Source organism: Triticum urartu, chromosome 7A (assembly GCF_056163025.1).
Source record: "Triticum urartu cultivar PI428250 chromosome 7A, HENAU_Tu73, whole genome shotgun sequence".
Taxonomy (NCBI): Eukaryota; Viridiplantae; Streptophyta; class Magnoliopsida; order Poales; family Poaceae; genus Triticum; species Triticum urartu.
In genome coordinates this window covers 19115978-19141989 of record NC_141879.1, presented here as the reverse complement: position 1 = coordinate 19141989, position 26012 = coordinate 19115978, and the positions used below count along the sequence as shown (strand labels likewise).

At 44.4% G+C, this 26012-nt stretch overlaps 2 protein-coding genes across 2 annotated transcripts; both read right to left on the bottom strand.

The window, feature by feature from the left end:
- Nucleotides 1-18319: 18319 nt before the first annotated feature.
- On the bottom strand, nucleotides 18320-20254 carry LOC147957053 (uncharacterized). The gene has a single exon (XM_087535010.1). The coding sequence runs from the start codon at nucleotides 20239-20241 to the stop codon at nucleotides 18667-18669; it is 1575 nt and encodes a 524-aa protein (XP_087391136.1). The 5' UTR covers nucleotides 20242-20254; the 3' UTR covers nucleotides 18320-18666.
- A 2561-nt stretch (nucleotides 20255-22815) lies between these two features.
- Nucleotides 22816-26012, bottom strand: LOC125525281 (G-type lectin S-receptor-like serine/threonine-protein kinase At5g24080). The gene has a single exon (XM_087536133.1). It carries the CDS (start codon nucleotides 25939-25941, stop codon nucleotides 23899-23901), a length of 2043 nt encoding a protein of 680 aa, XP_087392259.1. The 5' UTR covers nucleotides 25942-26012; the 3' UTR covers nucleotides 22816-23898.

Below are 26012 nucleotides of genomic sequence, written 5' to 3'. Positions count from 1 at the left end.
CCGCCGCCCCCCCTAGTAGATTCCATCTACTAGGGCCGGCGCCCCCCCTTGGCACCCCTATATATAGTTGAGGAGAGGGGAGGACTTCATACCTCAGCCTTGGCGCCTCCCTCTCTCCCCGTTACGTCTCTCTCTCGTAGTATAGGCGAAGCCCTGCTACTGTGACGCCCTGCATCCACCACCATGCCATCGTGCTGCTGGATCTTCATCAACCTCTCCTTCCCCCTTGCTGGATCAAGAAGGAGGAGACGTCTCCCGTCCCGTACGTGTGTTGAACGTGGAGGTGCCGTCCGTTCGGCGCTTGGTCATCGGTGATTTGGATCACGTCGTGTTCGACTACATCATCACCGTTCTTTGAACGCTTCCGTGCGCGATCTACAAAGGTATGTAGATGCATCAAATGACTCGTTGCTAGATGAACTCCTAGATGATCTTGGTGAAACGAGTAGGAAAATTTTTGTTTTCTGCAACGTTCCCCAACAGTGGCATCATGAGCTAGGTCTATGCGTAGTTCTTCTTGCGCGAGTGTAACACAATATGTTGTGGGCGTAGATTTGTCAACTTTCTTGCCGTTACTAGTCTTTTCTTGCTTCAGCGGTATTGTGGGATGAAGCGGCCCGGACCAACCTTACACGTACGCTTACGTGAGACCGGTTCCACCGACTAACATGCACTAGTTGCATAAGGTGGCTGGCGGGTGTCTGTCTCTCCCACTTTAGTTGGAGCGGGTTCGATGAACAGGGTCCTTATGAAGGGTAAATAGAAGTTGACAAATCACGTTGTGGCTTTAACGTAGGTAAGAAGACGTTCTTGCTAGAACCCTAATTCAGCCACGTAAAACTTGCAACAACAATTAGAGGACGTCTAACTTGTTTTTGCAGCAAGTGGTTTGTGATATGATATGGCCAAAGTTGTGATGAATGATGAATGATCTATATGTGATGTATGAGATGTTCATGCTATTGTAATAGGAATCACGACTTGCATGTCGATGAGTATGACAACCGGCAGGAGCCATAGGAGTTGTCTTTATTCTTTTATATGACCTGCGTGTCATTGAGAAACGCCATGTAAATTACTTTACTATATTGCTAAACGCATTAGCCTTAGTAGTAGAAGTAATAGTTGGCGAGCAACTTCATGGAGACACGATGATGGAGATCATGATGATGGAGATCATGGTGTCAAGCCGGTGACAAGATTATCATGGAGCCCCAAGATGGAGATCAAAGGAGCTATGTGATATTGGCCATATCATGTCACGTTTATTATTTGATTGCATGTGATGTTTATCATGTTTTGCATCTTGTTTACTTAGAACGACGGTAGTAAATAAGATGATCCCTCATAACAATTTCAAGAAGTGTTCTCCCCTAACTGTGCACCATTGCTAAAGTTCGTCGTTTCGAAGCACCACGTGATGATCGGGTGTGATAGATCCTTACGTTCACATACAACGGGTGTAAGACAGTTTTACACATGCAAAACACTTAGGGTTAACTTGACGAGCCTAGCATGTGTATATACATGGCCTCGGAACACAGAAGACCGAAAGGTCGAGCATGAGTCGTATAGAAGATACGATCAACATGAAGATGTTCACCGACGTTAACTAGTCCGTCTCACGTGATGATCGGACACGGTCTAGTTAACTCGGATCATGTAATACTTAGATGACTAGAGGGATGTCTAATCTAAGTGGGAGTTCATTAATAATTTGATTAGATGAACTTAATTATCATGAACTTAGTCTAAAATATTTTACACTATGTCTTGTAGATCAAATGGCCAACGTAGTCCTCAACTTCAATGCGTTCCTAAAGAAAACCAAGCTGAAGGACGATGGCAGCAACTATACGGACTGGGTCCGGAACCTGAGGATCATCCTCATAGCTGCCAAGAAAGATTATGTCCTACAAGCACCGCTAGGTGATCCACCCGTCCCACAGAACCAAGACGTTATGAACGCTTGGCAGACACGTGTTGACGACTACTCCCTCGTTCAGTGCGGCATGCTTTACAGCCTAGAGCCGGGGCTCCGAAAGCGTTTTGAGAGACATGGAGCATATGAGATGTTCGAAGAGCTGAAAATGGTTTTTCAAGCTCATGCCCGGATCGAGAGATATGAAGTCTCCGATAAGTTCTTCAGCTGTAAGATGGAGGAAAATAGTTCTGTCAGTGAGCACATACTCACTATGTCTGGGTTACATAATCGCTTGTCACAACTGGGAGTTAATCTCCCGGATGATGCGGTCATTGACAGAATCCTCCAGTCGCTTCCACCAAGCTACAAGAGCTTTGTGATGAACTTCAACATGCAGGGGATGCAAAAGACCATTCCTGAGTTGTTCTCAATGCTGAAATCAGCGGAGGTAGAAGTCAAGAAGGAACATCAAGTGTTGATGGTCAATAAAACCACTAAGTTCAAGAAAGGCAAGGGTAAAAAGAACTTCAAGAAGGACGGCAAGGAGGTTGCCGCGCCCGGCAAGCAAGCTACCGGGAAGAAGCCAAAGAATGGACCCAAGCCCGAGACTGAGTGCTTTTATTGCAAGGGAAGCGCTCACTGGAAGCGAAACTGCCCTAAGTACTTAGAGGACAAGAAGGCCGGCAAAACAAAAGGTATATTTGATATACATGTAATTGATGTGTACCTTACCAGTACTCGTAGTGACTCCTGGGTATTTGATACCGGTGCCGTTGCTCATATTTGTAACTCACAACAGGAGCTGCGGAATAAACGGAGACTGGCGAAGGACGAGGTGACGATGCGCGTCGGGAATGGTTCCAAGGTCGATGTGATCGCCGTCGGCACGCTGCCTCTACATTTACCTACGAGATTAGTTTTAAACCTCAATAACTGTTATTTAGTGCCAGCTTTGAGCATGAACATTGTATCGGGATCTCGTTTAATTCGAGATGGCTACTCATTTAAATCTGAGAATAATGGTTGTTCCATTTATATGAGAGATATGTTTTATGGTCATGCTCCTATGGTGAATGGTTTATTCCTAATGAATCTCGAGCGTATTGCTACACATATTCATAGTGTGAGTACCAAAAGATGTAAAGTTGATAATGATAGTACCACATACTTGTGGCACTGCCGCCTTGGTCACATAGGTGTCAAACACATGAAGAAGCTCCATACAGATGGACTTTTGGAGTCTCTTGATTATGAATCATTTGACACGTGCGAACCATGCCTTATGGGTAAAATGACCAAGACTCCGTTCTCAGGAACAATGGAGCGAGCAACCAACTTATTGGAAATCATACATACTGATGTGTGCGGTCCAATGAGTGTTGAGGCTCGCGGTGGCTATCGTTATGTTCTCACCCTCACTAATGACTTGAGTAGATATGGGTATGTCTACTTAATGAAACACAAGTCTGAAACCTTTGAAAAGTTCAAGGAATTTCAGAGTGAGGTTGAGAATCAACGTGACAGGAAAATCAAGTTTCTACGATCAGATCGTGGAGGAGAATACTTGAGTCACGAATTTGGCACACACTTAAGAAAATGTGGAATAGTTTCACAACTCACGCCGCCTGGAACACCTCAGCGTAACGGTGTGTCCGAACGTCGTAATCGCACTCTATTGGATATGGTGCGGTCTATGATGTCTCTTACTGATTTACCGCTATCTTTTTGGGGCTATGCTTTAGAGACTGCCGCATTCACTTTAAATAGGGCTCCGTCGAAATCCGTTGAGACGACACCGTTTGAATTATGGTTTGGTAAGAAACCTAAGTTGTCGTTTTTGAAAGTTTGGGGATGCGATGCTTATGTCAAGAAACTTCAACCTGAAAAGCTCGAACCCAAGTCGGAAAAATGCGTCTTCATAGGATACCCAAAAGAAACTGTTGGGTACACCTTCTACCTCAGATCCGAAGGCAAGATCTTTGTTGCCAAGAATGGGTCCTTTCTAGAGAAAGAGTTTCTCTCGAAAGAAGTAAGTGGGAGGAAAGTAGAGCTTGATGAAGTATTACCTCTTGAACCGGTAAATGGCGCAACTCAAGAAAATGTTCCTGAGGTGCCTGCACCGACTAGAGAGGAAGTTAATGATAATGATCAAGATACTTCTGATCAAGCTCCTGCTGAAATTCGAAGGTCCACAAGGACACGTTCCGCACCAGAGTGGTACGGCAACCCTGTCTTGGAAATCATGTTGTTAGACAACGGCGAACCTTCAAACTATGAGGAAGCGATGGCGGGCCCGGATTCCGACAAATGGCTAGAAGCCATGAAATCTGAGATAGGATCCATGTATGAAAACGAAGTATGGACTTTGACTGACTTGCCCGTTGAACGGCGAGCCATAGAAAATAAATGGATCTTTAAGAAGAAGACAGACGCGGATGGTAATGTGACCATCTATAAAGCTCGACTTGTCGCTAAGGGTTATCGACAAGTTCAAGGGGTTGACTACGATGAGACTTTCTCACCGGTAGCGAAGCTAAAGTCCGTCCGAATCATGTTAGCAATTGCCGCATTCTACGATTATGAAATATGGCAAATGGACGTCAAAACGGCATTCCTTAACGGTTTCCTTAAGGAAGAATTGTATATGATGCAGCCGGAAGGTTTTGTCGATCCTAAGAATGCTGACAAGGTGTGCAAGCTCCAACGCTCGATTTATGGGCTGGTGCAAGCATCTCGGAGTTGGAACATTCGCTTTGATGAGATGATCAAAGCGTTTGGGTTTACACAGACTTATGGAGAAGCCTGCGTTTACAAGAAAGTGAGTGGGAGCTCTGTAGCATTTCTCATATTATATGTAGATGACATACTTTTGATGGGAAATGATATAGAACTCTTGGACAGCATCAAGGCCTACTTGAATAAGAGTTTTTCAATGAAGGACCTTGGAGAAGCTGCTTATATATTAGGCATCAAAATCTATAGAGATAGATCGAGACACCTCATAGGTCTTTCACAAAGCACATACCTTGATAAGATATTGAAAAAGTTCAATATGGATCATTTTAAGAAGGGGTTCTTACCTGTATTACAAGGTGTGAAATTGAGCTCAGCTCAATGTCCGACCACGGCAGAAGATATAGAAGAGATGAGCGTCATCCCCTATGCATCAGCCATAGGTTCTATTATGTATGCCATGCTGTGTACCAGACCTGATGTAAACCTTGCCGTAAGTTTGGTAGGAAGGTACCAAAGTAATCCTGGCAAGGAACACTGGACAGCGGTCAAGAATATCCTGAAGTACCTGAAAAGGACTAAGGAAATGTTTCTCGTTTATGGAGGTGACGAAGAGCTCGTCGTAAAGGGTTACGTCGACTCTAGCTTCGACACAGATCTGGATGACTCTAAGTCACAAACCGTATATGTGTATATATTGAATGGTGGGGCAGTAAGCTGGTGCAGTTGCAAGCAAAGCGTCATGGCGGGATCTACATGTGAAGCGGAGTACATGGCAGCCTCGGAGGCAGCACATGAAGCAATATGGGTGAAGGAGTTCATCACCGACCTAGGAGTCATACCCAATGCGTCGGGGCCAATCAAACTCTTCTGTGACAACACTGGAGCTATTGCACTTGCCAAGGAGCCCAGGTTTCACAAGAAGACAAGGCACATCAAGCGTCGCTTCAACTCCATTCGTGAAAATGTTCAAGATGGAGACATAGATATTTGTAAAGTACATACGGACCTGAATGTAGCAGATCCGTTGACTAAACCTCTCCCTAGAGCAAAACATGATCAACACTAGAATTCCATGGGTGTTCGATTCATCACAATGTAACTAGATTATTGACTCTAGTGCAAGTGGGAGACTGTTGGAAATATGCCCTAGAGGCAATAATAAAAGCATTATTATTATATTTCCTTGTTCATGATAATTGTCTTTATTCATGCTATAATTGTGTTATCCGGAAATCGTAATACATGTGTGAATAACAGACACCAACCTGTCCCTAGTAAGCCTCTAGTTGACTAGCTCGTTGATCAACAGATAGTCATGGTTTCCTGACTATGGACATTGGATGTCATTGATAACGAGATCACATCATTAGGAGAATGCTGTGATGGACAAGACCCAATCCTAAACATAGCACAAGATCGTATAGTTCGTTTGCTAGAGTTTTACAATGTCAAAGTATCTTTTCCTTAGACCATGAGATCGTGTAACTCCCGGATACCGTAGGAGTGCTTTGGGTATACCAAACGTCACAACGTAACTGGGTGACTATAAAGGTAGACTACGGGTATCTCCAAAAGTGTCTGTTGGGTTGACATGGATCAAGACTGGGATTTGTCACTCCGTATGACGGAGAGGTATCACTGGGCCCACTCGGTAATGCATCATCATAATGAGCTCAAAGTGACCAAGTGTCTGGTCACAGGATCATGCATTACGTTACGAGTAAAGTGACTTGCCGGTAACGAGATTGAACGAGGTATTGGGATACCGACGATCGAATCTCGGGCAAGTAACATATCGGTTGACAAAGGGAATTGCATACGGGGTTGATTGAATCCTCGACATCGTGGTTCATCCGATGAGATCATCGTGGAGCATGTGGGAGCCAACATGGGTATCCAGATCCCGCTGTTGGTTATTGACCGGAGAGTCGTCTCGGTCATGTCTGCTTGTCTCCCGAACCCGTAGGGTCTACACACTTAAGGTTCGGTGACGCTAGGGTTGTGAAGATATGTATATGCAGTAACCCGAATGTTGTTCGGAGTCCCGGATGAGATCCCGGACATCACGAGGAGTTCCAGAATGGTCCGGAGGTAAAGAATTATATATAGGAAGTGCTGTTTCGGCCATCGGGACAAGTTTCGGGGTCACCGGTATTGTACCGGGACCACCGGAAGGGTCCCGGGGGTCCACCGGGTGGGGCCACCTATCCCAGGGGGCCCCATGGGCTGAAGTGGGAGGGAACCCAGCCCAAAGTGGGCTGGGGCGCCACCCCCCAAGGGCCCATGCGCCTAGGGTTGGGGAAACCCTAAGGGGGGCGCCCCCTTGCTTGGGGGGCAAGCCCCCCACCCCTTGGCCGCCACCCCCCTAGTAGATTCCATCTACTAGGGCCGGCGCCCCCCCCTTGGCACCCCTATATATAGTTGAGGAGAGGGGAGGACTTCATACCTCAGCCTTGGCTCCTCCCTCTCTCCCCGTTACGTCTCTCTCTCGTAGTATAGCCGAAGCCCTGCTACTGTGACGCCCTGCATCCACCACCACGCCGTCGTGCTGCTGGATCTTCATCAACCTCTCCTTTCCCCTTGCTGGATCAAGAAGGAGGAGACGTCTCCCGTCCCGTACGTGTGTTGAACGCGGAGGTGCCGTCCGTTCGGCGCTTGGTCATCGGTGATTTGGATCACGTCGTGTTCGACTACATCATCACCGTTCTTTGAACGCTTCCGTGCGCGATCTACAAAGGTATGTAGATGCATCCAATGACTCGTTGCTAGATGAACTCCTAGATGATCTTGGTGAAACGAGTAGGAAATTTTTTGTTTTCTGCAACGTTCCCCAACATGTTTGCCATTTCAATATGCACCCTTGTGCAAAATATGAGATCATTTTAACAAACTATGCCATGAATGTGGCCATAAGATTGATCATTTGGCTTGAAAGCCATTGATCTCCACACGTGATAGCTTGTTTCTGAGAACACTTTTTTAAAATAATTGCCGTATTATAAGTTTGTTATTTTTCCTGGGAACTTGGCCACATATAATGACACAATGCGAAGGTTTCCCAATTTTTTTATTTTTTTTTATTTTTTTATGCCCGTTTCAGAATGCGGTCAAAACGGCGGGCTTGACCGTTCCTAGCTAGTGGTTGAATCTTGGAATTTTTTTGGTGTTTCTCTGATTAAATAGATACTTATGTACCTAGAAATGATTTTTGAAAAAAATAAATAGCAAACTATGAGGCATCTGCAGTTCAAATTTGACCCACTTCCAACTGAATCGGCAGAAATTTGTCTTTTTCACGAGAGGTGGATCAAAACTTTTGACACCCAACCATTTGGTCAATTGTGCATTAAATATGTCCTAGTATTTTAGAAAATTGATTTGGTCCAATTTTGCAACAATTATTTTGGAGGTCCTTCACAAAAAAACCTCCTTTTGGGCACTCGAAAAATGGAAAATGGTTTTTTCGTCCAAAGAAAATGAAAACTTACTTAGGCAACATTGTTTGCCATTCCAATATGCACCCTTGTGCAAAATATGAGATCATTTGAACAAACTATGCCATGGATGTGGCCATAAGATTGATCATTTGGCTTGAAAGCCATTGATCTCCACACGTGATAGCTCGTTTCTGAGAACACTTTTTTAAAATAATTGACGTATTACAAGTTTGTTATTTTTCCTGGGAACTTGGCCACATATAATGACACAATGCGAAGGTTTCCCAGTTTTTTTATTTTTTTTGATTTTTTATGCCCGTTTCAAAATGCGGTCAAAACGGCGGGCTTGACCGTTCCTAGCTAGTGGTTGAATCTTGGAATTTTTTTGGTGTTTCTCTGATTAAATAGATACTTATGTACCTAGAAATGATTTTTGAAAAAAATAAATAGCAAACTATGAGGCATCTGCAGTTCAAATTTGACCCACTTCCAACTGAATCGGCGGAAATTTGTCTTTTTCACGAGAGGTGGATCAAAACTTTTGACACCCAACCATTTGGTCAATTGTGCATTAAATATGTCCTAGTATTTTAAAAAAATGATTTGGTCCAATTTTGCAACAATTATTTTGGAGGTCCTTCACAAAAAAACCTCCTTTTGGGCACTCGAAAAATGGAAAATGGTTTTTTCGTCCAAAGAAAATGAAAACTTCCTTAGGCAACATTGTTTGCCATTCCAATATGCACCCTTGTGCACAATATGAGATCATTTGAACAAACTATGCCATGGATGTGGCCATAAGATTGATCATTTGGCTTGAAAGCCATTGATCTCCACACGTGATAGCTCGTTTCTGAGAACACTTTTTTAAAATAATTGCCGTATTACAAGTTTGTTATTTTTCCTAGGAACTTGGCCACATATAATGACACAATGCGAAGGTTTCCCAATTTTTTGATTTTTTTGATTTTTTATGCCCGTTTCAAAATGCGGTCAAAACGGCGGGAATGACCGTTCCTAGCTAGTGGTTGAATCTTGGAACTTTTTTGGTGTTTCTATGATTAAATAGATACTTATTTACCTAGAAATGATTTTTGGAAAAAATAAAGAGCAAACTATGACGCAGCTGCAGTTCAAATTTGACCCGCTTCCAACTGAATCGACGGGAATTTGTCTTTTTCGGCAGAGGTGGATCAAAAATTTTGACACCCAACCATTTTGTCAATTGTGCATTAAATATGGACTAGTATTTTATAAAATTGATTAGGTCCAATTTTGCAACAAATATATGGTAGGTCCTTCACAAAAAAAACTCATTTTAGGCACTCGGAAAATGGAAAATGGTTTTTTCGTCCAAAGAAAATGAAAACTTCCTTAGGCAACATTGTTTGCCATTTCGATATGCACCCTTGTGCAAAATATGAGATCATTTGAACAAACTATGCCATGAATGTGGCCATAAGATTGATCATTTGGATTGAAAGCCATTGATCTCCACACGTGATAGCTCGTTTTTGAGAACACTTTTTTAAAATAATTGTCGTATTACAAGTTTGTTATTTTTCCTGGGAACTTGGCCACATATAATGACACAATGCGAATGTTTCCCAATTTTTTGATTTTTTTTGAATTTTTTATGCCCGTTTCAAAACGCGGTCAAAACGACGGGAATGACCGTTCCTAGCTAGTGGTTGAATCTTGGATTTTTTTTGGTGTTTCTCTGATTAAGTAGATATCCATGTACCTAGAAATGAATTTTGTAAAAAATAAAGAGAAAAATATGAGGCACCTGCAGTTTAAATTTTACCCGCTTCCTGCCGAATCGGTGGAAATTTGTATAAATGAACAAAAATAGCTAGAAGGACCGAAGCTGCATACAAATTGGTGATCATCCGTAAAATGTGGTATAAACTAAGTGAAAATTTTAGTGATGCCATTTGCAAAATAATTTTGCTAGTTGCTTCACAAAACCCCCTGTTTTTAGCACTAAGAGCTAATTTTAATAAATACCTCATGTTTTGAACCAATCAGGAAGCAGCCCACGGATCACCCCCCCTGTAGTCGATCTGAGCCGTCCACACTCTCCCTCAGTCCCTCGATCCAGCGTCTCTCGCTCACCTCTCGTCCCTCTCCCACCAACCCTCCCTCCCCGATCCAGATCGGCTTCCTCTCCACCCTTCCTTCTGCCGCTTCCCTCTCTCTCTTCCCTCCGCCGCCTCTAGGGTTTCTCTCCCCGGTCCCCAATCCACTAGCGCTCCACTCCTCCTTTGCCGCTGCCACCTTCGGCGCCCGATCCTGGCGACCTCAGGCGGGAATCGAAGACCCCTGTCCGGCGAGATCCGGTGCGCGCAGCGAGATGCATCTGCCTCTCCCTCGATCCCCTTCCCACTCCCTCCCACCACTCATCCATGGCTCCCTCACAAGAAGTCGCGGTCGCCGCCTCCACCAAGGAGCCATCCAACAACGGCAGCGGCACGGCCGCCGCCCCCAAGACCAAGACGCCGGCTCTGAACGAGCGGATCCTGTCCTCGATCACGTGCCGGTCGGTGGCGGCGCACCCGTGGCACGACCAAACAGAGGTGATTCATCCTCGACCCCAAGAAGGACATCGACGTCGCCGTCGCAGTCCTCTCCCGCTTCCTTGACCCCAAGAAGCTCGCCAGCCTCACCGACTACTGCGACGACCACATCTACATCTTCGAGGTCCGTCTCTGTCCAAACTCCAAACCTTTCTCTTCTTTTCTGACTATCAACATGAAAAGGATGATTCCATGGATCTGATCTGACTGCTGAATCCAATTCCTTGGCTTGACTGCAGGAGGGACCCTATCCATCATCCGATTCTGATTGACGACTTCACCTCATCGATCGAGATTCCATGCGAGGCTGTTGACCAAGCGATTCAATCCAAGGGGGTCCTTTTGCATTGCTGATTGAAGTTGTGCTCTCCTTATCAGTCTTTTTATTTTATTGTACTGTATCATCATGCAGACTTGTGGTGTGTTTTATTAGGTGTGTTGCTAATCAAATGCAAGGCCTCTTATAGCTTGCTTCTTTGTGCTAGCCAGGCTGATGCCAGGGTGATGCTAGTTTTTTTTCTGTCTAGTTGTGCATGTTGGGAATCTTAGCTGTTTGCTTGCTTTGCACCTGCTGATCCACAAGTTAGTTGCAAGAATCTTCCCCTGGCCTAGATGGGATTGGATTAAATGGTTAAATGTTTCTGCATTCTGTAGGATTAGTGCGTCCTGTTGCTTGTGAGGAACCTCCTACTGGTTCTAGATTATTTACGCTTGTAAATAAATATTGTAGTTCAGTTTGTCGCAGCTATGATTGAAGTTCAATAGAAACGGTTCTGATTGCCTACAACTATAGTTATAGTCACTTGTTGTGTTGATTTCAAGCAGACTGCTTAGTGTTGACCGTGCCATGCTATTGTTATTGACCTGCTGCTGTTGTCAAACTACTGTTGTCATTAACCTGCTGTTGCTGCTGTTGTAGGAGAAGAAGGAGCACGCCCAGGAGAAGAAGGAGCAAGCCCAGGAGAAAAACAACGAGCAGGAGAAGAAGGCCCTGGATTGCTGTTGCTGGAGTGTTTACGGAAACATGACCTTCTCCCATGTACAGTGCAGTCACATTTCATGTCTACAACTCTCCATCAATGAACGCCGTATAGACCGTTCTATGATTCTTTCTATTAGGAACAGTGCAGAAGAGCATTCATATGTTAGATTAAATCAGTAAATTGAAGAGAACACAACTTACCCTGTTGGTAAAATCAATAAATAGACCAAATATTCTTCTTTATAAGTCTGTTTGCATTGGATGTACATAACTGTCGTTTTTTACCTCTTGCATATTTAACATACATGATAATAGCAGTAGGCTATTGAAATATATGCGAAGGTAGACACGATCTTTGCTGCTTGTGTCTTAAATAAATAAATAAAATTCTGTAATGATGATCTGAAATGTCACACAGGTGAACATTGGTGCTGCCGCCGCCGCTGTGCCAGTTGGAGGTGCTGCTGCTGCATCTGGTGGAGCTGCAGCTGCCACCCCAAAGGGCAAACCTTCATCAGACACAACCCCATAACAGGGCCTCAAGGTTCTGTTCCCCATCGCCCCTCTTTCTAAATTACTGAAATGAAAATGGCCAGGCTTGATGTGCCTCCTGTATCTATTGCTCGATTTGTTATGATTTGATTCACCAAGAGTGATTCTTCTACTATCTTGTAGTAAGATTAAATGGAACAACGAGGGATGTTTCTAAGTTGGTTATTGCTAGAATAATTCATCAACTTGAGATATGCTGGGATGTTCTGCCTGTCCTTACTGAAGAAGATAAGAATGGAATTTAATTGGACGGTCCCTTTCATCGTGCTTAATTAGCTGTAATTGTGCCCCCCTTACTGAAGAAGATGAGAATCCATATGTGTTATGCAAAATTAACTTTGTCATCTTGTAAGTGGTCTAGGCAGTGTCGAGAGGGTGAAAAATATGAGAACAAAAAAGAATTACTTGATTAATTTACAACATCCATCCTTTACTCCGTCCGTGTCATTGTTGTTTACCCCTGGGAGTATTTTTAACTTGAAAATCTCTAGTGAACTGCCATTTGCAGTACATTTGCTTTCCTTGTTAATTTTTTGGGTTACTCCATCTTGCTCTATTAAGTAAAATTTAATATGTGGAGTAGCAGCAGTAAGCTAGACCCTCCGTCAATAGACTGCACCATAGAGGTCACCCTCATATGGATAATGAATCATTATCCCGTTTCTTGTATACCTGAGATGTTCCTAACGAATAATTTACTGGACAAACAATCTTGTTTGCCGTAAGAATTCTAGCATGCCAAAATCTGCTGTCTATGTATGCTTCGGTTAATATGGACCTGAATGGCAAGGGCTAGCCAACCTACTTAGCTAGATTAACATAACAGGAACAGGACACAATCGGCTAGCTCGTGTTTGCATTGGCTGCCACATCGGCTAGCTAGATGCGACTGCTTAAGGGCTAGTCAACAAATTTTATAGCATTCTATGTTGTAGCCAAACACTTGCTCTGCATTTTATATTAAAACCATGGTATTGTGTACCTGCCAACTATGAGTAAATTATTGCAGTTTTTAATACTTTGGTTTTTTTGATACTTTGCTGTTCGATTTACTTTTATTTTGTCCCTAAACATTTTGTTCTATAATGTGCAGATGCTGGCATTTCATTCAGGACAAAGAAGTTGGATGAAGCATAGTTTTACCTCATTGAGCTAGTTCTGGGAGTAACGAACTCCTTGTAGCAGAACTTGTACGTGTGCTAGTTCTGGGAGCTGATCCTATTTGTGTGTTATATGATGTAGCAGAACTTGTAGGTCTCATGTGATAGACTTGGGCTGATACACTTGGGATGTATGTGTTATCTAATTGTAAACTTGGTGCTGATCACATTTTTATGTATGTTATATGATGTAGCAGATTGCTTCCTGTTGTTATTTGAAATATTGTGTCCTGTATGTTATATGTTGTCCTATGAATTAGCGGGCTGAAAATATTGATGGGTTGGAAGAGGCTTTGGCCCAAACAATGCTGGACAAAGATGGAACAAAAAAAGTCTCAAAAATAGAAAATGGACCGTAAAAAGGCTGAGGCCCAGAAAATGGAAAAGGCTTAGAAAACAAAAAATGCCATGTTGGGCTAGGCCCATGTAGCTAGCGAAAATTAACTGAAAAAAACATAAAATGGGCTGAATTAATGGGCTCGGCCATCTAAAGCACCGAAATGGACCGGGCCGATTCTAATTTTTGACCTTTTCAATTGGTCGCAATTTTGCCACGTCAGATTGCCACGTCGGATCCGACATGGCCTGGGGAGAGAGCTAGCGACCAAAACAGAAGGTCATAGGATCAACGACCTTTTGTTAAAGGTCGCTATAGTCAGTTTACGACGCCCAGCTTTCGACCTTATGTTTTTGGTCACAAAAAGGTCATAAATGGAAATTTGTGACCATTCAGTGACCAATAGTGGTGGTCATAAGTTGACATATTTCTTGTAGTGATACGGGATTGATTAAGTCCTTAACATCGTGGTTCATCCGATGAGATCATCGTGGAACATGTGGGAGCCAACATGGGTATCCAGATCCCGCTGTTGGTTATTGACCGGAGAGTCATCTCGGTCATGTCTGCATGTCTCCCGAACCCGTAGGGTCTACACACTTAAGGTTTGATGACACTAGGGTTATAAAGGAAGTTTGTATGTGGTTACCGAATGTTGTTCGGAGTCCCGGATGAGATCCCGGACGTCACGAGGAGTTCCGGAATGGTCCGGAGGTAAAGATTTATATATGGGAAGTCCTGTTTTGGTCACCGGAAAAGTTTTGGGTTTTATCGGTAACGTACCGGGACCACCGGGAGGGTCCCGGGGGTCCACCAAGTGGGCCACAAGCCCCGGAGGGCTGCATGGGCCAAGTGTGGGAGGGGACCAGCCCCAGGTGGGCTGGTGCGCCCCCCACCAAGGCCCAAGGCGCAGCTAGGAGGAGAAAAGGGGAAACCCTAGGCTCAGATGGGCCTAAGGCCCACCCTAGGGGGCGCCCCCCCTCTCCCCCTCTTGGCCGCCCCCCTCAAACCCATCTAGGGCTGCCGCCCCTCTAGGGGTGGGAACCCTAGAGGGGGTGCACCCTCCTCCCTCTCCCCTATATATAGTTGAGGTATTTGGGGCTGCAGACATACGAGTTTGGACCTCTCCATGGCGCAGCCCTGCATCTCTCCTTCCTCCTCTCCCGCGGTGCTTGGCGAAGCCCTGCAGGATTGCCACGCTCCTCCACCACCACCATGCCGTTGTGCTGCTGCTGGATGGAGTCTTCCTCAACCTCTCCCTCTCTCCTTGCTGGATCAAGGCATGGGAGACGTCACCGGGCTGTACGTGTGTTGAACGCGGAGGTGCCGTCCGTTCGGTACTAGGATCATCGGTGATTTGTATCACGACGAGTACGACTCCATCAACCCCGTTCTCTTGAATGCTTCCGCTTAGCGATCTACAAGGGTATGTAGATGCACTCTCCTTCCCCTCGTTGCTGGTTTCTCCATAGATAGATCTTGGTGACACGTAGGAAAATTTTGAATTTCTGCTACATTCCCCAACATCTCCTTCACCGAGTACCTTTATCGGCACTCGGCAAAATCACAACCAAACTGCCAATGCATGCCACGTGTCCCTTCTGCTGAGCGTCATTCTTGGAAAAGGTTGTTTTCCCGAGTGTGGCTCTCAGGAAAGATACACTATCAACATTGTTTTTGCCTCTTTTTCATGTAACCCAGCGGTAAAAACAGATATATCAAGAATATCCACTTAGAGAACTTTGTATACCATATAAGGATCATACACATAACAACAAACTCACGAAGGCATAATATATGGTTCACACAAGCTTCATATGAAGTCACAAAGTAGTTATTTAGCACAAGTGCCTTCTCAATAAACAACAAAGTGGTGAATGCATGTCTACACATGACCACATGATGAAAGCAACACCGCCATTAGGACAAACTGTAAGAGGATTATCAAGTTCTTTAATACACTCAACCCGATATGCTGGCCTGCACCATATCCTAATACATGATTTCTCTTCTGATTGAGCACATACTGATTGTAATGATTCTCTGCCTCCTCTCTACTATTGAACGAATCGTAGGAGCTGCCTTTCTAATGAAGCACTTATTCATTGCATGTGGACCATGAATCATACACTCCTGGACACCTACCTCTGTACATCGCATACCATTTCATCTACAAAGAAAGTGAAAAAAATTCAAGAAGGAATGCAAGTTAAAAATAACACATGATACACAAGCCACATAAGCATTCATCACTCATATACCGAAAAGCAAAGTGCTAATCCAAGTCCACATCAGTAGCTACATGAACTATATCACTAAATCAATGTCAAACTATGTAGGTGGACTACTCAGAGGTGTAGTCGGGTAAACCAGTGATCGTGGAGTCGGAGCATGTGGGGACATCCCCACGGTGGAGGACCAATTGTCGTCGGGAATGATGGTCGGTGGACCCAATGCCAACGGGTTGTCACTCTCCTTACATGGTGGGCCCTCTCTCTCCTTAGTTGGTGGATTCTTCCTGGCCAGATCCATAAAATACTTTAGTTGGATCAGCTGCAGGTTCTCCTGAATGAGCGCCACCAAAGGGTCCTCACTGGCGCGCTTCTCCTTGACCGCGGAGTCGACCCTAATAGAGTACTTCTAATCTACTCTGAGGTTGCTCAGATGAAAGAAGAGAGTCATGCATAACTTCATGGTTTTCGAGTTCTTTAGTAAAGAACCCGAAAGCTGTCAAGTTAATTATGAACTGTTATCTTCTTTCATCCCTGATAGGTGAATATCGGAACTTGCATTATTGTTCTTCTATGGTTGCTGGAGCGTGATACTTGCATCTTCACATGGAAAGTGACTGAGAGCATAATCCTTGGGCATTCCCTAATTGAAAAGTGGACAATGTAATTATGTTATTGTTAAGCTAGTTATATATGATAGGTTAAGCACTACGGAGCCAAAAGTTAACATTGTTATAGTTGTTATGTTATGCTCCAAATTCAAGTATAAAGAGGGAGGCTAGGCAAAAACGAAAAAGAAAATAAAGATGAAAATAAATAAAACAGAAACAGAGATAAACCAAGAACCTTCTAGAAGGTTCCCCAAACTGGAAGAAACCGGCTGGAACCTTCCAGAAGGTTCCCAAAACCAGGATCGGTGGAACGCACGACTATCTTCTAAATGGGCCGGCCCATCTTGATCAATCTAGCCGATCGCGTGTGCGGCGGCACGACATTTTGACGCAGAATGTGTCCAATAGGAATTTCTGCTATAAGAGGCTTGAACTGAGCTAGAAACCCTAGAAACAATAACAGGTTCCCCACCGCCTCTCAGCGGCGACTGCATTGTCCTGGTTGACGGTGTCCACATGCATGCGGCAACACGATGCAGCAAGGAGTGTCGCTCTCATACACGGTTGTTTGGGGAGCGGACACGCTTGTCCGGCTGGCCAGAACGGGACACAATGCAGCCACTCAGGTGAACGTGGTTGGGTGGCCTGATTGATTCAACGAGCAAGTAGTGTGGGATCCCGGTAGTTGAACTATTTGGGATTCGTGGATGGATAGTTAATCAATGGATCGTTGGTATTCCTCTTTGATTCTTCTTTATTTCCTTTGTTAAAGGATTACAACTTTTGGGACAATTTCATTCACTTTTCATCCAAAGATTCAAATTTTGGATTGTACTTTTCGTCTGAAATTTTCCAAAAAAGTCCGGAAAAACGAATTTCACCCCTTTCATTCAAGGGCGGTAAAATTAGCAAAACGAAATCCAAATCCTTGCCATTAGTGGTTGTTGACAACATGAAACCCAATGAGCTCCTATAACATAGGAGTGTGATTTTATTTTTGGACGCGCATATGTAGCGAACATTCGCCGGGACATTACATGGCAAGGGAACGGGGGAGGTTCCTGGGGAACGTTAGTCAGATAAGATTACCGTTCTTTTTAAGGAGAAATTCGAGTTAACCTCAGTTAGAAAAAGAAAACCAAGTCGACACACTAAAAATGAACTTTTGTGTATATCACGTAATTTTGAAGAAAATGATAGTACAATCAAACATATACGGGAAGTCAAATGGACCAGTCCACTCACTTCTTGATCAATGGCAGTGGCGTCGCATTGCCCCTTGTCTTCCTTCCCGATGACTGGACCAGGCCCAACCTCCACTTTGTTCACATTTATATGTGGAGCCTTAAAGCGTTGTTGACATCCACCCTCCTGCCATCTTCAAGATCACACAGGTATTCATCTGATTTGAAGATTTTCTTTGTGAACATAACTATGGCCCTAATGCTAGACCATAATTGCATCCTAAGCTTACTTTGCTGATTTTTTTTTCTTGGAGATATGCTACATAACGTCATTCAACAAACCTGTTAAATCCCGTTGGGGCTTGATGGTCTTTCCAATACCCCCATCTTGTATTCATCGCCACCCTAATCGGCCAGATGGCCTTGTCCTTGATGCTGGCTCTCATCTTTATCACCTGGTTTATCCTGAAACTGTTGCGGTCAAGCCTAAGTGGATTGTTGGAGGGATACTTCCTTCTTGCTTCTCTAGTGTCATTGCTCCTTTTTTTTTTTGCAAAAATAGTGTCATTGCTCCTTGTTACAAGGAAATGTTGGATCTCACAGCGATGACCTGCAAGCTTTACATCACAATCATACAAGGAAGATCCTAATTTTACCAAGAGACGATCTTCAGCCGCAAAGCTCATGGCTCTACATTTCCTTGTTTGTTTCACATCGGAATGTACACGAAGTTCCCATCCAACACACCCACTGTTTGACCCAATACGACACGACCCTGCTAACCAGGTGTCCTAGCTTGACACGACACACCAAATATGTTGTCCTAAACTTCAACAATGCGATTACTACTTACACCTCAAGAACCTCAAATCGTATTGTGCATAAGTAGAGAGTACCGAGCTTCCGCAACAAATTCACTCGTGGTTGTATGATTCATGGTATGGAACCAGTTAGCTGGTTGCCACGCAACACCAAACGTGTAAGGTTGGGAAACTTGCTCATGTCGGCCGGTAGCTCGCCAAAGAGCAGGTTGTTTGCCGCCCTGAACACCAGCAGCCCGGTTCCCGAAGTTGGGAGGAAGCCAGAGAACTTGTTGTTCCCTATGTCAATCTGAGAGATGTTCTCAGATAGCTCGGCTGGTAAAGCCCCGGTGAAACCGTTGCTCTCTATCACCAACGTCGTCAACTTTGGTAATGACCATATTTTCTCCGGGAACTCACCGTGGAAGCTGTTGTTGGAGATCATGAGGTTGTTCAGCAAGACGCAGTCCACGAGGTTTTTCGGGAGCTCACCAGACATGCTGTTGTTGGAGACCACGATGTCTTGGAGCATCCCGTTGGCGCAAAGTGATTCTGGGAGCGGGCCAGACAGGTTGTTGGTTGAAACCTCAAGGATTGTAAGTGGCGAGTGCTTCCCGAGCTCTGGCGGGAGCTCACCGGAGAGCCTGTTTTCATATAGCCTGAGGTCCCTGAGATTTGGGAGCATCGCTATGCTTGCTGGAATGGTGCCGGAGAGCTGGTTGGTGTACATGAATAGTATGATCAGGTTCTTGAGGTTACCAATGTCTTCCGGTACTTCTCCTGTGAGCTGGTTCGACGACACATCAAGCTCTATTATATTGCCCGCCGTGATTTTGCGCGGCAGTTCCCCGGTGAGTCCATTAGCGAACAGGTACACGGACTCAAGCTTTGGGTGTTGAAAGACCCATGCCGGGATCTCGCCAGTGAGATTGTTCCCGGTTATAGCGATTAGCTGGAGATTAGCTAGGTTCGAGTATGCTTTCGGGATCTCACCGGTCATGTTCATGTTAGACATGAAGAGGTAGCTCAGGTTCGTCAGCTTGGCGAACTCTGGCGGCGCAGGCGCCGGCGCGAACGGGTTCCAGGCAAGCGTCAGCTGCTCGAGCCTGGTGAGCTTGCTTATCTCGGCTGCTGGGTACGCTCCGGTGAACTGGTTGGTGCCAAGAAGCAGCGACCTCAGCGCCGGAAGCCCGGCCAGCGCGGCCGGCATGGTGCCACCGAAGTAATTTGCCGACAGGTTGAGGTGCTCCATGGCCGGTGACAGGCGGCTGATGTCATGCGGAAGGACCCCGTGGAAGGCGTTGTAGGAGAGGTCGAGGAAGCGGAGCTGGGAGCAGTTGTAGAGCGGGCCACGGGGGAAGCCGCCGGTGAGGTTGTTGTGGGAGAGGTCGAGGCGGCTAAGGCTCGGCAGGTCGCATAGAGGCTCGGGTACCTTGCCGGTGATGTTCAGCCCCCGCAAGGATATCCCTGTCACGGCCTCGGCGCGTCCACCACCGCAGACCACGCCGGTCCATTTACAGTGGTCGGCGTTGGCGACGGGGTCCCATGATACAAGCTGCCAGGGGTTTCCCCACTGTTTCTTGATAGCTAGGAGGGTGGCTTGGTCGACGGAGCTGCATTGGAAGCTCGATGTGCCGGCTAGCAGGAGGAGGACGCCCAGGAGCACAAGGTGGATGGTCGACAATATTAATTTTGTGGGAAGTACCATGGCGCTTTCCTGTCCGTCGATCGACAGTACTGGGGAGTGACCAACGGAGCTGGGCTCATAAACATACTCTTGAGTCAAGCAGGTCGTCGGCTATTGAGGTAGACATATGCTTAATATCTTAGTTGGAAGGAAGTAGTTATATTCTGTGGCAATTTCTACCACCACAATAAAAGTAAGTAACTGATCGACAATATACAAGGTTCAGGATAGCAGAGAGATCACATCATCCACTAATAGTCTAATATACGCGCATTTTAATAGCTAGCAAATGTGTAATAACTCTTTATGTTTTTATTTACGAGCGGAGCTCTCGCCTAGTCAAACAGACTCTAGAATCATCGTCGGCCACGAGTGGACGACAGTGGTTGACGTTAACTAAATGAGGTAGACACACGCTAATATCTTTAGATGGCAGATCCATCCATGAAGTTCCCTTGGCAGTTTAGAGCTTACAACCCAGCAAAACAATTGTTCACAATTCAACCACTATGCCCTGGCGGGAACTTCGTTCACAACTCAACAAATATATATTCTTTGCTTGTGTTTTGCAAATTCAGTTGTAACAACGCAAAATGATTGCTCTTCCATAGCTACATCGACTGAATTTTAGGATCAGCAGAGCGTCAACACTACTACTACCAGATAAATAGCTCTCTAGTCTCCAAAAAACCTGGAAAGATACATAGCATCTAAAACTGAAGAGATGCTGGGTACTATTCACTCCTTTCCAAAATAAGTGTCGTGATTTTAGTTCATTTTGAAACGGATGGACCAGGCCCGGGCCTGAAGAGGGGGGGGGGGGGGGGGGGGGGGGAGGCCTACGTGGGAATATGTTTTAGATAGCACTGTGTAGCTCTGAAGAAAATGTGAGGTATTATTGGATCCTTTGGCTGGTATAAAATTGCCAAGTAATTACAATTACCACACAATCGTGATTGATGAACAATCAAATTTTGACCCGCTGTTTTTTCAGAAATGATAACCCCATTCGCCCTTTGCTACTCCGGCTGTGTGTGATGTTTGATCTCCAGCATCTAAGATCTACTACGCATGGATCTCCCATCACCGGTCCACACACGACCACATCAAGAGGTTAGGAGTCCGAGTCGCCGAGAGAAGACCACGCCTTGTCCACCGGCGACCGAGATGACGCAATTACATAAGGTATTTCTGTATTTCATATGGATATTCTTTCTCATGCGCTTCAGAGTGGTTATTAGCAAGATTTCACATACATATTGGTAATTATTTTGTCGTTTATATTAAAAGGGCCTCGGGTTGTATCTTTGCTCCGGGCCCCCAAAATCTCATGACCGGCCCTGGGATGGACTATATTCTTAGTGCGTCTCTTTACTGCTAATATTATATGTATTTACTATGAAAATGAATGTTCAGGCATCTTCTTGCCTCAACATGCAGAAGTTGTCACTTGCCTTTTTTTGTTTCTTTTTGCAAGGATACTACTTCATGGGGGTGAACCTACTGCTTGCAAAATCTTTGGTGGCAGAAAGCTCCTGACCTGACTCTGCATCCAATCAACTTTGGGAGCGGTAGCTTCCTGATCAGTTTCAGGCCTGTCTTTTATGTTCCAAGAGATCAAAAATACCACTGTATGCTCATTGGATCGATGTTGTGTCCATCCAGTGGAACACACTCTCGGTATTCTTCGGAGACAATCTCTCGGCTCAGAATTTTTTACTGCTTTAAACAGAAGTAGAATGATTCTGGTGACATTTAAACAGAACCAGCTGCTCCCATTATCAAAAATATGACATTTTACTAGCTAGTAGCCTACCAAAGCGTCATATATTTTGGAACGGAGGTAGTAGAATGCATCAGGAGGATGCCAAGGAGCAGGATGTGGATGGTCGACATTATTATTTTTGTGGGAAGTTCCATGGCGCTGTCCTGTCCATCGACAGTACTGGGGAGTGACTAGCGGAGCTGGGCTCATAAATGTACTCTTTGAGTCAAGCAGGTCGTCGCTATTGAGGTAGACATATGCTTAATATCTTAGTTGGAAGGAAGTAGTTATATTTTGTGGCAATTTCTACTACCACAATAAATAAAAGCAAGTAACCGATCGACAACACGGTTCAGGATAGCATAGAGATCACATCATCCACTAATATATGCGCATTTAAATAGCAAATGTGTAATAACTCTATGTTTTTTCACCCTAAAAAAACTCTATGCTTTTATTTACGAGTGAGCTCTCGCCTAGTCAAACAGACTCTAGAGTCGTCGCTCATCGGTCGTCGGCGATTGGTGGAAGACAACAGTTGACGTTAACTAAGTGAGTTAGTCATACGCTCATATCTTGCAATGGCAGATCCATCCGTGAAGTTCCCCTGGCGATTTAGAGCTTACAACCCAGCAAAACAATTGTTTTCAATTCAACAATTATGCCTTGGTAGGAACTTTGTTCACAACTCAACAAATATATATTCTTCACTTGTCTTTTGACAAGACAAAATGATTGATCTTCCATACCTACATAGATTGAATTTTAGAATCAGCAGAGCGTCCACTGTACTACTACCAGATAGATAGCTCTCTACTGCAAAAATAAAAAGAGATGCTAAAACTGAATGCTAGCTACTATATTCTTAGTGCATCTCTTTACTGCTGATGGGGCTGAACATGAAGGAGTTGTCGCTTGCTCCTTTTAGATAAGCTTAGGTGCACAGCTTGCCAAAAATATATTTTGAGGTACAAAATATTTGGTAGCAGAAAGCGCTTCTTCATCCAATCATCATTGGCAGCCGTATCTTCCTCATACGCTTCATCAGGCCTGTCTCCTATGTTCCAAGAGATCAAAATACCGCCGCATATGCTCAGCGGATCGATGCTGCGTCCATCCAGTTGAACAAATTCTCGTTATTCTTCGGACATAATGTCCAGACTCCTCTAGCTTCTGCATAAGGCTTCCCTCACAGGTCACCAGAATGATTCAGGTGACATATAAACAGACCCAGCAGCTCCCATGATCAGCAGTAAGCTCCATCGCCTCTTTTGCACTTTCACACTGACGATACCTGGAAAATAATACCTGGAAAGCTTACGCCCTGAATCTTGCAGAAGTACATGCCCTTTAACATGAACATACTAGTCTGCAGATTTTTATGTACAAAAATTATAATGATTCAGTTGACATAAACAGAATGCCCAAATGAAGTTTGCTTAGCTCCGGCGGCCTTCTTGAGCAGCTATTTGCCAAAAAGTTGAAGCATACTTATTTCTGCACTATGTACAATTCTTTCTTAGAGGTCACTGTGCGCACTTAGGTATCCTTCTAAAGGTTAACAGCAGAGAGTCACAAGAGAGCTGGAACTCCAAAAACAGAGTGCTCTGCTTTTCAAAAGCAAAGTACACAGTCATTCAGATGAAATTCAGAAGAAGAAGGCAGACAATGATGCACATCTCAACCTCGTAATCAGGTGGATAACATACATACATACAGACAAACCTCGAATCCTTTTAAAAGGAAAACATAAATACAAACAAACCTCCAAGCCTCGGAAATAAGTTATTCAACAAACTGTAAAGTGAAGACATGTGCTACAGGACACACCGCATATTTATTCCTGTCTTTCACATTAACTACTGGGTCTATCCAACAAACATGTAGAATTACCCGCAAAAAAAAAGTAGAATTTACAACAAGTTATCTGGTTCCACAGAGTAAGAGCAATCCTCCATTCCAATATAGTTTTCAAGTGACCTTGGAATAGGAGGAATTTCGACATCCATAACATTCCCCAGCATGTGAACAACTTGTCCCATCATCGGCCTGTGATCCTCGGCATCTTGAATGCACCAGCATGCAATTCTGCAAGCTCTGCTCAGCTGCTCTACATCTGCCTGGCCTTCCAACCTACTGTCCAGCAGACACATAGCATCTCCCTCATTCACCTTGATTGCCGCAAAGATGGGAAAGTATGTAAACTTTCCTTCCTTAATTTTCTCTGAGTTCTTTCGACCAGATATGATTTCAAGAAGCATCATGCCATAGCTGTAAACATCTGTCTTATGTGTGATCGGTAACCCTGATATCCACTCCGGTGCAAGATATCCAATGGTCCCTCGCATTGTTGTCAAAGCCCTGCTGAAATCTCGACCAAGAAGCTTCGCCATGCCGAAGTCTGCAATCTTGGGGCAGAACTCTGCATCAAGAAGTACATTGTCCGGCTTCATGTCACAGTGTATAATGCATTCTTTGCATTCCTCGTGCAGATAAGCCAAGCCTCTTGCAGTTCCGAGTGCTATCTGGTACCGGAGATCCCAGGACAATATGGTCGAACTCTTCGAAAACAGATGAGAACTCAAAGAACCGTTCTCCATGTACTCATATACCAACAACCTTTTACGCCCTTCGGCACAAAAACCAAATAATCGGACAAGATTGATGTGGTTAATTATGCCAATTGTTTGTACTTCTGCTCGGAATTGTTTTTCCCCTTGTCCAATGCATTTTAGCCTTTTGACTGCCACTAGCGAGAAACCTGCCAATGCCCCCTTGTAAACACAACCGAAACCTCCTTCTCCGATTTTTTCAGAGAAATTTTTCGTTGCGTTCTTTATTTGCATGTTTGAAAATATCTTGAGGCTGCTATCGGACCTCAATGGTAGTTCCTGGGATAGCTTATTTCCGCTTCTCCATAAAAGAACAAGATAAACAAAGATAGCAGTTAAAACTCCCATCGCTATAATTAGATCATCGATTTTAATCTTTGGATATGACTTTTCTTTCTTGGAATCCAACATTTGTTGGTTGCATTCTGGTTTTTCCTGCCTGGAATCTTGAGCAGACCACAACACAGTCCCACAACCCCATAGTTTAGCAGCAGTAACAGTACCATCAGGATGCAATTGCACATATACATGTGAATTGTTGGACAAAAACCAAGATTCTTCATCTTCATGAATATCCATCCAGCTCGGGAAAGTGTCAGAATAAGTGGTCGCAGTAGGATCGTAGAAGTAATAATAAGTGCGGGGATAATGGCTGTAAGAAGTGGAGACAGTAAACCTTCTTGTTTGGTCTGTACTCCTCTCCAGTTCAGAAGAAAGGAAACAAGAAACATTATAGGTAGCCTCGCCACTAATGATCATATTATTATTATTATATCCTAGCCGTGCTCCAGGTAGCAGTGTACCATATGGTTGATCGAAGCTTTGCCAGAACAACAATGAACTATTCACTTGGTCTCTTATTACAAGATCTCCATTGTCAAGAAGTACTGCAACTGTTGAAGTAGATTCACTTGGTCTCTCTGTACCATGTGATGACCAGATAATAGCATCATGGCCATAGGTCAGAGAGGTGAGTTGTAAGTTGCCATTTGAGAGGATAAGAACCATGGTCCGAGGATCTGTGATGCGGTATCCTTGCAACTGAGGAGAAGACCAAACTAGAAGAGTACTACAAGCTGATGAGTTAACGTACCAGATGCCAAATATATAATCTGGAGGAAAGAGGCATCCGAAACCCAACTCAAAGGCACCATTCTTCGAGAGTAGGGTACGGTTCCCGTAAAGAGATTGGCCTTCAAGAAGAGTATCTGTCGCATGCGCGAATCTACACCTTGAAGACGCGACAATAATGATCAAGTAGAGAATTACTGCTCCAAAGGAAGATGTCGAAGGCATGCGCTCACGCGCCTTCTTCATTTCGTCCAGTATGAGAATGAGATCCATCTCTCTTACTGACAAAATGTGGATATTCACAATGTACACAACTACACACTGAATAGGGAACGGAATCTTTA